Here is a 15980-nt window from a genome sequence, read left to right on the forward strand (position 1 = left end):
GCCATCTGGGGGTCTGCACACAAAGTTCCCCAACTTCTACAAGGTGGATGGTTTTGCATCGCTGATGCTGCTTTTGGCCGCAAAGTTTTGCAGGCCGCTGTGGCAGTTCTCTGCATCTGAGGGTGTTTTTTGCTGGTAGGGGAGCTGAAGTTGTTCATGGTTGAGCTCCTGGTTTACCTGGTTGGCTAAGATTCAATGTCTATAGCTGTGCTCCCCCCCCCCCCCCCCCCCATACTGACACTGCTTTGGGGCGTCCCATCCGTATAATGAAGATATAAAGCTGTGTCCATCAATCAATGAAAGAGAAAACTTGGACAGCAGTGGCAGCCATTTCTGGAAAAATACAGATGACCTACCGGCCATATTTGGGGCTCTGAGAAGCATTCTTCACCATCTGTCTATTTATGTGGATTTGTGATGGAGTCCCTTCTGGTGTTCATCCCCGATCTTCCATGAGGGTGACGATTCGGGGGTTGGGAGCAGAGTACATCATACGTTTGCCATGATTACCAATGACTGTTTTTCTCTCCTGGCAGAGCTCTGACTGAGAAGATCGTCTCCGTCCTTCCAAAGATGAAATGTCCTCAGAGGCTGGAGCCTCACCAGATCCAAGGCCTGGACTTCATCCACATCTTCCCTGTCATCCAGGTGAGTCCAAGCCCTGTTGGGGGTTGGCCGGGACTGGTCACCTGGCAACCGTCACATGCCTCCTGTGCATTGCATCCTCTCATCACTGTTTGCTGCCATTTCCTGGTGGAGTCACAATCTCTACAGTCTTGTCTCTGCACAATTTTAGTTGAGAAAAGGGCGAGGTGGGGGGTTTGAATTAAGGTGGCAAGTCAAGGAGCGAGGTGGGGGGTCGGGGGAGAGCTAGGTGGTGGGTTGGGGGGGGCGATGTGGTGGGTCGGGGGTTAAGAGTAGGATAGGTCAGGGACGAGGTGGCGGATCAAGGAGTGATGTGGCAGGTCGGGGCGAGGTGGCGGATCAGGGGAGTTAGGTGATGGGTCGGGGGGTGAAGAGTCGGGAGCAAGGTGTGGGGCAAGGCGGCGGGTCAGGGAGCAAGGTGGCAGGCCAGGGGGGGGCGTGGTGGCAGGTCAGGGGTGAGGTGGGGGGTCGGGGAGCGAGGGGGCAGGTCAGGGGCGAGGTGATGGGTCAAGGAGCGAGTTGGGATCACAGTGGCGGGTTGGGGAGTGGGTTGGCAGGTCGGGGGCGAGGTGGCGGGTTGGGATCAAGGTTGTGGGTCAGGATGTGTTTTTGAGACTTACATGTTGTGTTTGTTTGGCAGTGGCTGGTGAAACGCGCCATAGAAACCAGGCAAGAGATGGGGGACTACATCCGATCCTACTCCGTATCCCAGTTCCAGAAGGATCATCGACTCCCAGAGGTGAATATTCATCATGGTGGATGGTGGGAAGTGGAGGAGGATGAAGATTCATCATGGTGGATGGTGGGAAGTGGAGGAGGATGAATAATCATCATAGCGGAGGGTGGGAAGTGGAGGAGGATGAATAATCATCATAGCGGAGGGTGGGAAGTGGAAGAGGATGAATAATCATCATAGCGGAGGGTGGGAAGTGGAGGAGGATGAATAATCATCATAGCGGAGGGTGGGAAGTGGAAGAGGATGAATAATCATCATAGCGGAGGGTGGGAAGTGGAGGAGGATGAATAATCATCATAGCGGAGGGTGGGAAGTGGAGGAGGATGAATAATCATCATAGCGGAGGGTGGGAAGTGGAGGAGGATGAATAATCATCATGGTGGATGGTGGGAAGTGAAGGATGACTATTCATCATGGTGGATGGTAAGAAGTGGAGGAGGATGAATAATCATCATGGTGGATGGTGGGAAGTGGAGGAGGATGAATAATCATCATAGCGGAGGGTGGGAAGTGGAGGAGGATGAAGATTCATCCTAGCGGAGGGTGGGAAGTGGAGGAGGATGAATAATCATCATAGCGAAGGGTGAGAAGTGGAGGAGGATGAATAATCATCATGGTGGAAGGAGGAGGATGAGGATGATGTGTTGTACAGCTTCCAGCTCTCCCCCATTTCCACCATTAGTACTGGATAACACATGGGGGCTCCAGCTGGGTGACTCCTGAAAATGCTCGGTTCTTGTCATACTTATCCTCCGGTTTCAGTCCTTCTATGTCACCTGATTCAGGTGTTGTGACTTCACTGGCTGCATGCTTTTTCTGGGTCAGTGATCAGATAATATTAAATGAAGAGGATCAGCATGATGGGTAAGAAGCATTTTCAGGAAAGGATGGGGGGCGGCCGTCTGTATTTCTTAATTTCTGTTCATCACCCTTCCCCCATCTCTCTGTCTTCCAGGATGAAGAGTTTGCCAGCCGGCGGGAGAAGGCGGTGAGGACTCTGACCGAGACTTGTGTGAGTGACGCTCCTGAGGCCCTTGTAATATTGACCAATGTCAGCAGGACATATCGTCCACATGAGCAGTCAGGTGGTGTGGGTTGGCTGGGGTGTCAGCGCAGAGGGGGGGGGGAAGTGTTAGGGGAGTGTTGGGGTCACAGGTTGGGAAGTTATGTCCAGAGGAAAAGGACAAGTATGATTATGAAGAGGTGGGGACATAGAGGAGTGTTGAGGTTCACAGACTGGGATGTTATGGGCGAAAGAAAAGGACTGGGAGTGTTGGAGTCACAGGTTGGGGAGGGCAGTGTTGGGGTAACTGTTTGGGAAGCTGTGGTTGGTGGAGGGGGAGGGCAGTTTTGGGTGATTGATGGAGTCACAGTTTGGGAAGCTATGGTTGGTGGAGGGGGGAGGGCAGTGTTTGGTGCGGGTTGGGAAAGTTATGGTTGGTGGAGGGGGAAGGGTAGTGCTGGGTAAGTGTTGGGGTCACAATTTGGGATGTTATGGAGTGAAAGAAAAGGATTAGGATGATAATGGAGGGCATATGGGGAGTGTTGGGGTCACAGATTGGAGTAGGACAAGGATGGTAGTGAAGGGCAGAGTTGGGCTTACAGGTTGGGAAGTTGTGGTTGGAAGAAGGGGGAGGGTAGTGTTGGGTGAGTGTTGGGGGTCACAGGCTGAGAAGCTATGGTTTGTGGAGGGGGGAGGGCAGTGTTGGGCGAGTGTTGAGGTCACAGGTTGGGAAGTTATGGTTGGTGGAGGGGAGGGCAGTGTTGGGTGAGTATTGGAGTCACAGATTGGGAAGCTGTGGTTGGTGGAGGGGAGGGCAGTGTTGGGTGAGTGTTGGAGTCACAGATTGGGAAGCTGTGATTGGAGGGAGGAGGGCAGTGTTGGGGGTCACAGGTTGGGAAGCTGTGGTTGGAGGGGGGAGGGCAGTGTTGGGTGAGTGTTGGGGGTCACAGATTGGGAAAGCTGTGGTTGGAGGGGGGAGGGCAGTGTTGGGTGAGTGTTGGGGGTCACAGATTGGGAAGCTATGGTTGGTGGGTGGGCAGTGTTGGGGGTCACAGGTTGAGAAGCTGTGATTGGAGGGGGGAGGGCAGTGTTGGGTAAGTGTTGGGGGTCACAGGTTGAGAAGCTGTGATTGGAGGGGGGAGGGCAGTGTTGGGTAAGTGTTGGGGGTCACAGGTTGAGAAGCTGTGGTTGGAGGGGGGTGGGCAGTGTTGGGTGAGTGTTGAGGTCACAGGTTGGGAAGCTGTGGTTGGAGGGGGGGAGGGCAGTGTTGGGGGTCACAGGTTGGGAAGTTATGGTTGGAGGGGGGAGGGCAGTGTTGGGTGAGTGTTGAGGTCACAGGTTGGGAAGTTTATGGTTGGTGGGTGGGCAGTGTTGGGTGAGTGTTGGGGGTCACAGGTTGGGAAGTTATGGTTGGTGGGTGGGCAGTGTTGGGTGAGTGTTGGGGGTCACAGGTTGGGAAGTTATGGTTGGAGGGGGGAGGGCAGTGTTGGGTGAGTGTTGGGGGTCACAGGTTGGGAAGCTGTGGTTGGAGGGGGGAGGGCAGTGTTGGGTGAGTGTTGGGGGTCACAGGTTGGGAAGCTGTGGTTGGAGGGGGGAGGGCAGTGTTGAGGTCACAGGTTGGGAAGTTATGGTTGGTGGAGGGGAGGACAATGTTGGGTGAGAGTCACAGGTTGGGCAGCTATGTGTGACGGAACCGTTTTGGCACCCCTCTTCGGAGCTTCCTTCTGTCAAACAGCGCCTCCTGCCCTCCTAACTGTTCCCTACAGACCAAGACATCGTACACAGACAAGATGTTGGGGTAGAACCAAAGGAATGACTCAGTTTTGATACTCAGACAAATACTTTATACCCCATAGGAGGACACCCCCCCCCCCCCCCCCTCTTCACGGCACCCTGTTTTATCTGCAGTCCTAACACTCCTAATTTAGTGTCTCCACACTGGAAGCAAATGGCTGCTGATGGATGGATGAGGGAACAGGTGAGAGGGAGACAGCCCAACCTCCCCCAGCCCACCCTCATCCATGACTGGTCTGTTGTCTCAGAACTCAAATAACTAAGTTGTAACGATGGTACAAACTGGAAAGGACCAGCTGAGAAGCATTACACCTCCATCCCCTTGGTGGATGCAGTATAAAGACAGATAGGGATTTTATATATGGGGCATGGCCTGTAAAGCACAATGCCTTTCAATCCCTAATTTCCTATTTGGGACTTTGTGTGAGACAAGCAGGTCATGCTATTGGTCTCCATCCCCGTATACAGAAAAACTAAGGTCAAATCAGACTGCATCCACCAAAAACGCACAAAAATCGCACGGTTAGACTTTATATGAGGCACCAAGCTGTAAGCAAGGCGTCTCCATCCCTGGTTGCTTAAACACAATAGGCTAAAGTCCCACCAAGCCTATTATGTTTAATTGTTAATAATTCTGTCCCAGGTAAAGGAACCTCCCCAACCCAGTCTTCAGGACGGCCACCATATTCCCTCTGACCATTAACCTGTACAAGATTAATATTCTCCATTCCAGAAGGGAAGCTTTATTGTCCTTATTCAGAGAAGTAATCCAAACCTCGCTCTCAGCGCTCATCACATTGTTTTCCATCATTATGGAATTCTCTGCTTTCTCCATGGCCTCTCCAAAAGCCCCTGTCCTGGTTGGGTCTGTCACACTATGGTTGGTGGAGGGGGGAGGGCGGTGTTGAGTGATTGTTGGGGGTCACAGGTTGGGAACCTGTGACGGAATTGTGTAGCATCCAGCTTGGGTTACATACAGTATCTTACAAAAGTAAGTACACCCCTCCCATTTCTGTAAATATTTTATTCTATTTTTTCATGTGACAACACTGAAGAAATGAGACTTTGCTACAATGTAAAGTAGTGAGTGTACAGCTTGTATAACAGTGTAAATTTACTGTTCCCTCAAAATAACTCAACACACAGCCATTAATGTCTAAACCGCTGGCAACAAAAGTGAGTACACCCCTAAGTGACAATCTCCAAATTGGGCCCAAAGTGTGAATATTTTGTGTGGCCACCATTATTTTCCAGCACTGCCTTAACCCTCTTGGGCATGGAGTTCACCAGAGCTTCACAGGTTGTCACTGGAGTCCTCTTCCCCTCCTCCATGATGACATCACAGAGCTGGTGGATGTTAGAGACCTTGCGCTCCTCCACCTTCTGTTTGATGATGCCCCACAGATGCTCAATAGGGTTTAGGTCTGGAGACGCTTGGCCAGTCCATCACCTTTACCCTCAGCTTCATTAGCAAGGTAGTGGTCATCTTGGGGGTGTGTTTGGGGTCGTTATCATGTTGGAATACTGAAGGGGGGGGGGATCATGTATTTATTATTATTATATTATACTTGTGTATTTATACATGGGGATCATATCCCCCCTTATGCATTTGTACATGGTGATCATATCCCCCCCTTATGTATTTATACATGGTGATCATATCCCCCCCTTATGTATTTATACATGGTGATCATATCCTCCTTATGTATTTATACATGGTGATCATACCCCCCTTATGTATTTATACATGGTGATCATACCCCCCTTATGTATTTATACATGGTGATCATACCCCCCTTATGCATTTATACATGGTGATCATATCCCCCCTTAATCTCCTCTTCTCAGGAGAGAATAAATTCAGTTCCTCTCATCTCTCCTCATAGCTGAGCTCCTCCATGCCTCTTATCAGTTTGGGTTCTTACGTCACAATATGGCTTCCTGAAGTCTGGACTCAGGTATTAGGTATTATAGATGAATATTGCACCCAAGACTAGACGGCACTGGCTTTTCTGCAAACTGGAACTGCCTTTATTGAAAATTCACACAGAATATATACCATGCGAGTTAAGAATTTCATCATGTTATACAAACAGTAAGATAACTAATATAGCTATGGAACAGCCAACATAAACCTAAACATCTAATTTAAAAGTAAGCTAATTAACATAAACCTACAACATCCCACAATGGTTTGGTAGCAAGGTAACGTGGACACAATATTAACCACATCTCCAAGAGATGATCAGACAGACAGAAACCATAGGTGACTCAATTAACAATGGGAATGCACACTTAGGAGGCACACAACGGGAAAGACACATAACACCTTAATAAACTGACTATAGCAGGAAACCCCAGAATCAGGTTGCTTTAAGCTGAATATTGTAACGTGCTCTGAGTATCACAGTCTAAAACAGTCATTGCTGATTTGGGCACAAAGGACACCATTATGTATCTCAGGCCTACATTTCCAGACTGTGTTTTTCAGGAAGACAATCCCAAATCCGAAGCAAGAGCTATCCAAGGGCCCCCTGACACAAACCTCCCAAAGAGTAGTGCTCTCTCATTAAAGCCAGAGCCCATATTCAGTAGGCAAGAGGCCACCCTGCAGTTCCCTCAAAAAGCCCCTTTCCTGGTTGGGTCTGTCACATTTCTCCCCAATCTAAAGTAGACTAACCAGGTTCCAGACCTCCACCTGGTCTGGACGTGCATCAGGCAGAGTGAACCCACATAGTTGGTCCACATGATCTACGTTCTTTGCCACAGGGACTAGTTGTCATCGGTAGGTGAGGGATAGACATTGTTCACTCTCTGCCCAACTGCTAGAGTTTCAGCAGGGTGGTCTTTACCATTCCGAGGCTCGGTCTCCTGCTGCGGAGAGGGCCAACTGACTTTTTTCCCTGAAGCCGTGTAGACACCGTAGGTGCTAGGCAGAGGCCAGTGGCGCTCTGCCCAGTTGTCAGCGCTTTAGCTGGGAGTAGCAGCTTCACTACATCAGCTTATCGCGTTGGAGAGGAGCCACCTGCCCCAGCTCCTTGGAACTCCTGAGTTGTCAGTGCTGGGCAGAGGTTGGTAGCTTTGGCTCTGTAGCTCTCGTCCAACAGCATCTCTGCCTGGACCAGCCTGCCTAAAAGGGTTGATTACTCAGTAACAAAATTCACACTTCATACTGACCAGTACCTTTCCTGGATGGAGGAGAAAATGTTTCCCTGGCTAGCGCTTCCTTCCGGAGTACCCAGCAGACAGAATCATACCATCCCAGCAGGACCTTCTCTGACACTGGTCCCCTGTGCTGTATCCGCATCTCTCTCAACCTCCTTCCGAATTCCTCTTCCATGGCGGCTGATATCTGTACCTCTCCTCTTCTACTATCCAGACCTTGGATCCCGGTGGAGGTTTGGATGTCCCAAACTGCAGGAAGCATCCCACCACTGCCAACCAGATGTGACGGAACCGTCCAGCACCCAGCTTGGGTGCTTTTGTTGAGATATAGCTTCTTCCACTCTGGGCATAGGAGTCAGGCATTATAGCTGACTATCCAAGACTAGACGACACTAGCTTAGATGCAAACTGGAACTCTTTATTGTAAATTCACACAGAATATATATCCTGCAAGATCAGATAAGAGTTTGATTACGGTATACGACCAGTAATATAATTAGCATAGCTAGGGAACAGCCAATATAAAGTTCAGTCTAATAAACATTAAAATAATCAACATAAACACATAACATCCCACAATAGTTCGGTAACAAGATAACGTGGACACATATTAATCACATCTCCAAGAGATGATCAGACAGACAGAAACAATCGGTGACTCAATTAACAATGGGAATGCACACCTCAAAGGCACACAATGGGAGAGATATACTTCAATAAACAGACTATAGCAGGATAATATCTACAATGAGTCTCAGTGTAAGGCAGTCATTGCTTGTTTGGGCACAAAGGACCCAAATCTGTATCCTGGGGCCTAGATTCTCAGATTCTGTGTTTTGAGGGAGACGATCCTGAATCTGAAGCAAAACCACTCCAAGGGTTTCCGAAGCACACCTCCCAAAGAGAAGCGTTTCCTTAAAAGCCAGAGCCCATAGTCAGTAGGCAAGAGACCACCCTTCTGCCCCCCACCTCCAAAAGCCCATGTCCTAGTTGGGTCTGTCACAAAAGCTAAAGTTGTTGGAAGGGGAGGGCGATGTTGAATGAGTGTTGGGGCTACAAATTGGGGAGTTATGGTCAAGGTTTGGGTTACTGTTTGGCGAAACTTTTGGGGTGGCCCCACTGTCTGTCCAGTCCTTCACTGCACTGCCCCACTCCCACCTATGCTATAGAGATAGAAAAGGGAGGCGTAATTGAGTCGAATAAGTGGGAGGTTGTGAGAATGAAGATCATAAAAGAGGTGTGGATATAATATTAAGGGGTTATGAGGAGCAGTTATGGAGATGAGGAGATGGGGCAGGGTTAGGAAGATTAGGACTGGAGAGGGGTTAGGAAGATTAGGACTGGAGAGGGGTTAGGAAGATTAGGACTGGTGAGGGGTTAGGAAGATTAGGACTGGAGAGGGGTTAGGAAGATTAGGACTGGAGAGGGCTTAGGAAGATTAGGACTGGAGAGGGCTTAGGAAGATTAGGACTGGAGAGGGCTTAGGAAGATTAGGACTGGAGAGGGCTTAGGAAGATGAGACACAAGAGAAGGGTAATGCAAATGAAGGGAGAGGTTATGGAGGTGAGGAAAGGTTGTAGAGATGAGGATTAAGGAGGGGGGCTGTGGAGGTGAGGAGGATCGAGCAGGAGGGGCTGTGGAGGTGAGGAGCATCAGGAAGGAGGGGCTCTGGAGATGAAAAGGATCAGGGAGGAGAAGGGGCTGTGGAGGTAAGGTGCATCAAGAAGGAGGGGCTATGGAGGTGAGGAGGGGAGGAGGAATGGGAAGAAGGGGATGTGGAGGGGAAGAGGACCGGGAAGAAGGGGCTGTGGTGGGGAGGAGGACCAGGAAGAAGGGGCTGTGGAGGGGAAGAGGACCGTGGTGGGGAAGAGGACCGGGAAGAAGGGGCTGTGGAGGGGAAGGGGCTGTGGTGGGGAAGAGGACCGGGAAGAAGGGGCTGTGGTGGGGAAGAGGACCGGGAGGAAGGGGCTGTGGTGGGGAAGAGGACCGGGAAGAAGGGGCTGTGGAGGGGAAGGGGCTGTGGTGGGGAAGAGGACCGGGAAGAAGGGGCTGTGGTGGGGAAGAGGACCGGGAGGAAGGGGCTGTGGTGGGGAAGAGGACCGGGAAGAAGGGGCTGTGGTGGGGAGGAGGACCGGGAAGAAGGGGCTGTGGAGGGGAAGAGGACCGGGAAGAAGGGGCTGTGGAGGGGAAGAGGACCGGGAAGAAAGGGCTGTGGTGGGGAGGAGGACCGGGAAGAAGGGGCTGTGGAGGGGAAGAGGATCGGGTGGTCATTTCCCTGTTGTCGCCCCCTGCAGGATATCTACAAACCGCGCAGAAAATACAAGAGACAAGAGGGCGCCGCTGAGCTTACAGAGGAGGAGTCTCGTGTACACTCCACCCTTCTGGAATACGGCAGGTACGAAGCTCCGCCCAGTGCAGAGGATTATCCTCATTCGTTGTTTTATCCACTTTCTTCCTCCTCTGCATATTTCAGTTCATTCTCCACTCTCTTCCCAGCACTCTGGTCTTTCCTGCTATGTGAGTATGCACGGTGTGATTGTGAATGACCCCCGGGTGACCCCGCTATTCCACCCCCACATTACTGCCTGTGTGTGACCCCTGGATTATAGATCGCTTCATTCTGTGAGGTCACAATGGAGGCGGGGCTTGTTTTGTGTTTGCTCCAGAGGTGTGATATAGAGATAAATGGCGCGGATCGGGAAAGCAGCACATAGTCCTGTAATACCATTCAAAGGCTTACTGAGGGCAGCCCCTCCCCCCGGAGTAGAACAAGAAAGGGGGCGCCCACTAAGTGTAGCATTAAAATCATCCACTTTATTGAAGTACAGTTGGCAACTCACCGAGTTACTGGACAAAAGGCGTATCTCCACAAGAACACCGCTGTCAGGCCCTGGGCCAATAGGAAAGAGCAACCTCTGAAATGTGTAGCCACACCCACAGGACAACTCATGTGACGTCCCATCCGCACCTGCTCCCCTGTGCACTCCAGGGTGGTCACTGGCACTTCCTGGTTATGTCCGGCGGTCCTGGCTGCATGGGAGGAAGAGACATCAGTGAGACAAACAGCGGGGTTCTTGTGGAGATGAGACCTCTGAGCTGCCAGTTCTATTTCAGTAAAGTGGATGATTTTAATGCTACACTTAGTGGGCGCCCCTTTTCTCCCTTTTTTTTTTCTTTAAGAGGTGTTACCTAAAGAGGGGTGGTGGGTGTGACATCCAAGGAAGGGGGCGGGATAATAACAGCTCTGCAATAAGGCCAGAACTGCACTGTCGCCTTCAGCGGCTCCACATGTACAATGAGGGAAGAGTTTTCCTATTCCTCCATCTGTAATCTGATCTCTCCTCCTCTCTCTGTATGACATCACCCGTGTCTCCGCCTCTTTGTATGACATCACCCGTGTCTCCACCTCTCTGTATGACATCACCAGTGTCTCCGCCTCTCTGTATGACATCACCCGTGTCTCCGCCTCTCTGTATGACATCACCAGTGTCTCCACCTCTCTGTATGACCAAACCTGTGTCTCCGCCTCTCTGTATGACATCACCCGCGTCTGTGTGTCCGCCTCTTTGTATGACATCACCTGTGTCTCCACCTCTCTGTATGTCCTAACCTGCCTCCGCCTCTCTGTATGACATCACCCGTGTCTCCACCTCTCTGTATGACATCACCCGTGTCTCCACCTCTCTGTATGACATCACCAGTGTCTCCGCCTCTTTGTATGACATCACCCGTGTCTCCACCTCTCTGTATGACATCACCAGTGTCTCCGCCTCTCTGTATGACATCACCCGTGTCTCCGCCTCTCTGTATGACATCACCCGTGTCTCCACCTCTCTGTATGACCAAACCTGTGTCTCCGCCTCTCTGTATGACATCACCCGCGTCTGTGTGTCCGCCTCTTTGTATGACATCACCTGTGTCTCCACCTCTCTGTATGTCCTAACCTGCCTCCGCCTCTCTGTATGACATCACCCGTGTCTCCGCCTCTCTGTATGACATCACCCGTGTCTCCGCCTCTCTGTATGACATCACCCGTTTCTCCGCCTCTCTGTATGACATCACCTGTCTCTGTATCTCCGTCTCTTTCTGTATAACCTCACTAGTGTCTGTGTCTCCGCCTCTCTCTGTATGACATCACCTGTGTCTGTGTCTCCGCCTCTCTCTGTATGACATCACTAGCATCTGTGTCTCCGTCTCTCTCTGTATGACATCACTAGCATCTGTGTCTCCGTCTCTCTCTGTATGACATCACCCATGTCTGTGTCTCCGCCTCTCTCTGTATGACATCACCCGTGTCTGTGTCTCCGCCTCTCTGTATGACATCACCCGTGTCTGTGTCTCCGCCTCTCTCTGTATGACATCACTAGCATCTGTGTCTCCGTCGCTCTCTGTATGACATCATTTGTGTCTCCGCCTCTCTCTGTATGACATCACCTGTCTCTGTATCTCCGCCCCTCTCTGTATGACATCATTAGTGTCTCCGCCTCTCTCTGTATGGCATCACCTGTGTCTCCGCCTCTCTCTGTATGACATCACCTGTGTCTCCGCCTCTCTCTGTATGACATCACCTGTGTCTCCGCCTCTCTCTGTATGACATCACTTGTGTCTCCGCCTCTCTCTGTATGACATCACCGGTGGTCCTCCCCTCTCATGATGTCATCATTGTGTTTCAGGCGATACGGACTCAGTAAGCCGGGAAGGACAGACAAGGTTTGTATCCATTCTTCTCTCTCAGATATTGGTTTCCTGTTATTACGCCCCCTATGGGACTTGCAATGCGCTGACATATCTGTTCTCTTTGTTTTCTCCTCAGCCGGAGGAGCACAAGGTGTCGGTCCCGTCTGGACTGTCTGGTAAAGGGGAGTCCAGGGAGGAGGAAGAGATGCAAGCTCAGGAAGAGGTGAGCGATCGCTGTCTGAGGCTCAGAGGACGGTACAGGAGGCGGCCATCTTGTCTGTGATATGATTGGGGTTTTTAGGGCAGCTTTCTTGTCTGTTGTACAGGGTGCTGTATATGAGGCAGCCATCTTGTCTGTTGTACAGGGTGCGGTATATGAGGCAGCCATCTTGTCTGTGGTACAGGGTGCGGTATGGGAGGCAGACATCTTGTCTGTGGTACAGGGTGCGGTATGGGAGGCAGCCACCTTGTCTGTTGTACAGGGTGCTGTATGGGAGGCAGCCATCTTGTCTGTGGTACAGGGTGCGGTATGGGAGGCAGACATCTTGTCTGTGGTACAGGGTGCTGTATGGGAGGCAGCCATCTTGTCTGTGGTACAGGGTGCGGTATGGGAGGCAGACATCTTGTCTGTGGTACAGGGTGCTGTATGGGAGGCAGACATCTTGTCTGTGGTACAGGGTGCTGTATGGTAGGCAGCCATCTTGTCTGTGGTACAGGGTGCTGTATAGTAGGCAGACATCTTGTCTGTGGTACAGGGTGCGGTACGGGAGGCAGACATCTTGTCTGTGGTACAGGGTGCGGTATGGGAGGCAGACATCTTGTCTGTTGTACAGGGTGCGGTATGGGAAGCAGCCATCTTGTCTGTTGTACAGGGTGCGGTATGGGAAGCAGCCATCTTGTCTGTGGTACAGGGTGCGGTATGGGAAGCAGCCATCTTGTCTGTTGTACAGGGTGCGGTATGGGAAGCAGCCATCTTGTCTGTGGTACAGGGTGCTGTATGGGAGGCAGCCATCTTGTCTGTGGTACAGGGTGCGGTATGGTAGGCAGACATCTTGTCTGTGGTACAGGGTGCGGTATGGGAGGCAGCCATCTTGTCTGTGGTACAGGGTGCGGTATGGGAAGCAGCCATCTTGTCTGTTGTACAGGGTGCGGTATGGGAAGCAGCCATCTTGTCTGTTGTACAGGGTGCGGTATGGGAGGCAGACATCTTGTCTGTGGTACAGGGTGCGGTATGGGAGGCAGACATCTTGTCTGTTGTACAGGGTGCGGTATGGGAAGCAGCCATCTTGTCTGTTGTACAGGGTGCGGTATGGGAAGCAGCCATCTTGTCTGTGGTACAGGGTGCGGTATGGGAAGCAGCCATCTTGTCTGTTGTACAGGGTGCGGTATGGGAAGCAGCCATCTTGTCTGTGGTACAGGGTGCTGTATGGGAGGCAGCCATCTTGTCTGTGGTACAGGGTGCGGTATGGTAGGCAGACATCTTGTCTGTGGTACAGGGTGCGGTATGGGAGGCAGCCATCTTGTCTGTGGTACAGGGTGCGGTATGGGAAGCAGCCATCTTGTCTGTTGTACAGGGTGCGGTATGGGAAGCAGCCATCTTGTCTGTGGTACAGGGTGCGGTATGGGAAGCAGCCATCTTGTCTGTTGTACAGGGTGCGGTATGGGAAGCAGCCATCTTGTCTGTGGTACAGGGTGCTGTATGGGAGGCAGCCATCTTGTCTGTGGTACAGGGTGTGGTATGGGAGGCAGCCATCTTGTCTGTGGTACAGGGTGTGGTATGGGAGGCATAGTTACATAGTTACATAGTAGGTGAGGTTGAATAAAGACAATAGTCCATCCAGTTCCCCCTGTGTAGGTGTGTGTGGGCGGAGTTCCCCCTGTGTAGGTGTGTGTGGCTGTAATCATCTCACATAGCCCTGAATGTTCTAATCCTTGAGATGTACGTCTAAGAGTCTTTTGAAAGCCACCATACTTCCCGCAGAAACCACCTCTTGTGGTAGAGAATTCCACAATCTTGTAGCCCTAACAGTAAAGAACCCCCCACGTTGCCTGAGGTTAAAACGCTTCTCCTCTAATCGCATTGTATGCCCTCGAGTCCTCATGCAATCCTTGCGACTGAATAGCTTTCTTTCTATGCTGAGATCACCATTAAGATATTTATAAATTGCTATCATGTCCCCTCTCAGACGTCTCTTCTCCAGGGAAAATAAATCGAGCGATTGCAGACGCTCTTCATAGGTAAGGTCCTCCAATCCCCTAATTAGTTTAGTTGCCCTTCTCTGGACTCTCTCCAGCTCCAACACATCCCTCCTGAGGACTGGCGACCAGAACTGGACAGAATACTCCAGATGCGGTCGGACCAGAGTTTTATAAAGTGGAAGGATTATAGTCTTATCTCTGGAATACATCCCTTTCTTTATGCATGCTAATATTCTGCTGGCTTTGGCAGCTGCCGCTTGACATTGCATGCTGTTGCCTAATCTATCATCAACCAAGACTCCCAGATCTTTCTCCATTTTTGATTCCCCCAAGGGTTCCCCTCCTAACGTGTATTGTGCTTTTATGTTTTTAGTCCCCAAGTGCAAAACCTTACACTTCTCCACATTAAACCTCATTTGCCATGTCGTTGCCCACTCCGTTATTTTGTCCAGGTCATTCTGTAGGATATCTGCTTCATGCTGTGCAGTTATTGCCCTGCCCAATTTTGTGTCATCTGCAAAAACTGATATCGAACTCCTGATCCCGTCCTCAATGCTGTTTATGAATAAATTGAACAAGGTTGGTCCCAGGACTGAGCCTTGGGGGACCCCACTTACTACTGCTGGTTACTGCTGATGATGTTGTTGTCTTTAGCAAACTCTACGATATAGTCCCTTATCATCCCCTCCAGAAGTTTACATACTACTGATGTCAGACTGACAGGCCTATAGTTTCCCGGGATATGATTCTGACCCTTTTTGAATATCAGAATCACGTTAGCTTTCCTCCAATCCCCTGGTACATCTCCTGTCCTAATACTGTCAGCAAAGATCAGGAACAGTGGTCTGGATATAACCTTACTGAGTTCCTTGAGTACTCTCAGATGTACGCCATCCGGGCCTGGTGATTTGTTTGTGTTAATTTTATCCAGCCTTTCCCTGATTTCACCCTCTGTTAGCCATAGTGGCAAGTCCTCTGAATTACTACTAACCATACAGTCATGGTCAGTGTACCCCTCCTTTTCCTGTGTAAATACTGACGAGAAAAAAACAATCAGCACGGTTGCTTTTTCAGTGTCCTCTGTAGCCATCCTCCCATCATCGTTAATTATGTGTGCAATATGCTCTGCCCTAGTTTTTTAGCTGTTGATATATTTAAAGAATTTCTTTGGGTTTTTTTTACTATCCTCCGCTATTTGTCTCTCAAAGTTGATTTTAGCCATCTTGATTTCTTGTTTACTTTTCTTATTTGCCTCCTTGTATTGCTGGAAGGCCAATACTGTGCCCTCTGATTTATATTTCTTGAAGGCCAATTTTTTTCCCCTAATAAGTTTTTTAACGCTACGGTTTAGCCAGCCAGGTTTGGCTTTGTCTCTTCTAAATTTATTCCCCATAGGAATGCACTGCAAGATGCCTTTGCTTAATATGTTCCTAAAGCATTCCCATTTTTCCTCTGTGGTCAGGGATCCCAGGGTTTGGTCCCAGTTTACCCTTTCCATCAATGAGTACAATTTCGGAAAGTTTGCTCTTCTGAAGTTTAGGGTTCTTATGTTCCCCACTTGCCTTTTTATATTGTTATTTATACTAAATGTGATCATCCTGTGATCGCTAGAGCCCAGGTTGTCCTGGACTCCTACCTCCGAGATTATGTCTGGGTCATTAGTGAGCAATAGATCCAGGACTGCGTTTTCTCTGGTAGGAGAATCCACCAACTGTGACATGTAGTTGTCACAGAGGCAGAATTAAGAATTCAGAGACTGTT

General features: G+C 50.3%; 1 protein-coding gene across 1 annotated transcript in view; it reads left to right on the forward strand.

Moving 5' to 3' along the window:
• CCDC93 (CCC complex scaffolding subunit CCDC93) overlaps positions 1-15980 on the forward strand; it is a 58425-nt gene that overhangs the window by 14648 nt on the left and 27797 nt on the right. The window contains exons 4-9 of the mRNA XM_082259983.1: positions 537-648; positions 1286-1384; positions 2337-2393; positions 9638-9738; positions 12017-12053; positions 12157-12243. Of these exons, the coding sequence (XP_082116109.1) occupies positions 537-648; positions 1286-1384; positions 2337-2393; positions 9638-9738; positions 12017-12053; positions 12157-12243 (493 nt within the window). The remainder of the gene's footprint in view (positions 1-536; positions 649-1285; positions 1385-2336; positions 2394-9637; positions 9739-12016; positions 12054-12156; positions 12244-15980) is intronic.

Source organism: Pelophylax lessonae (assembly GCF_965119305.1).
Source record: "Pelophylax lessonae genome assembly, chromosome: 6".
Lineage (NCBI taxonomy): Eukaryota > Metazoa > Chordata > Amphibia > Anura > Ranidae > Pelophylax > Pelophylax lessonae.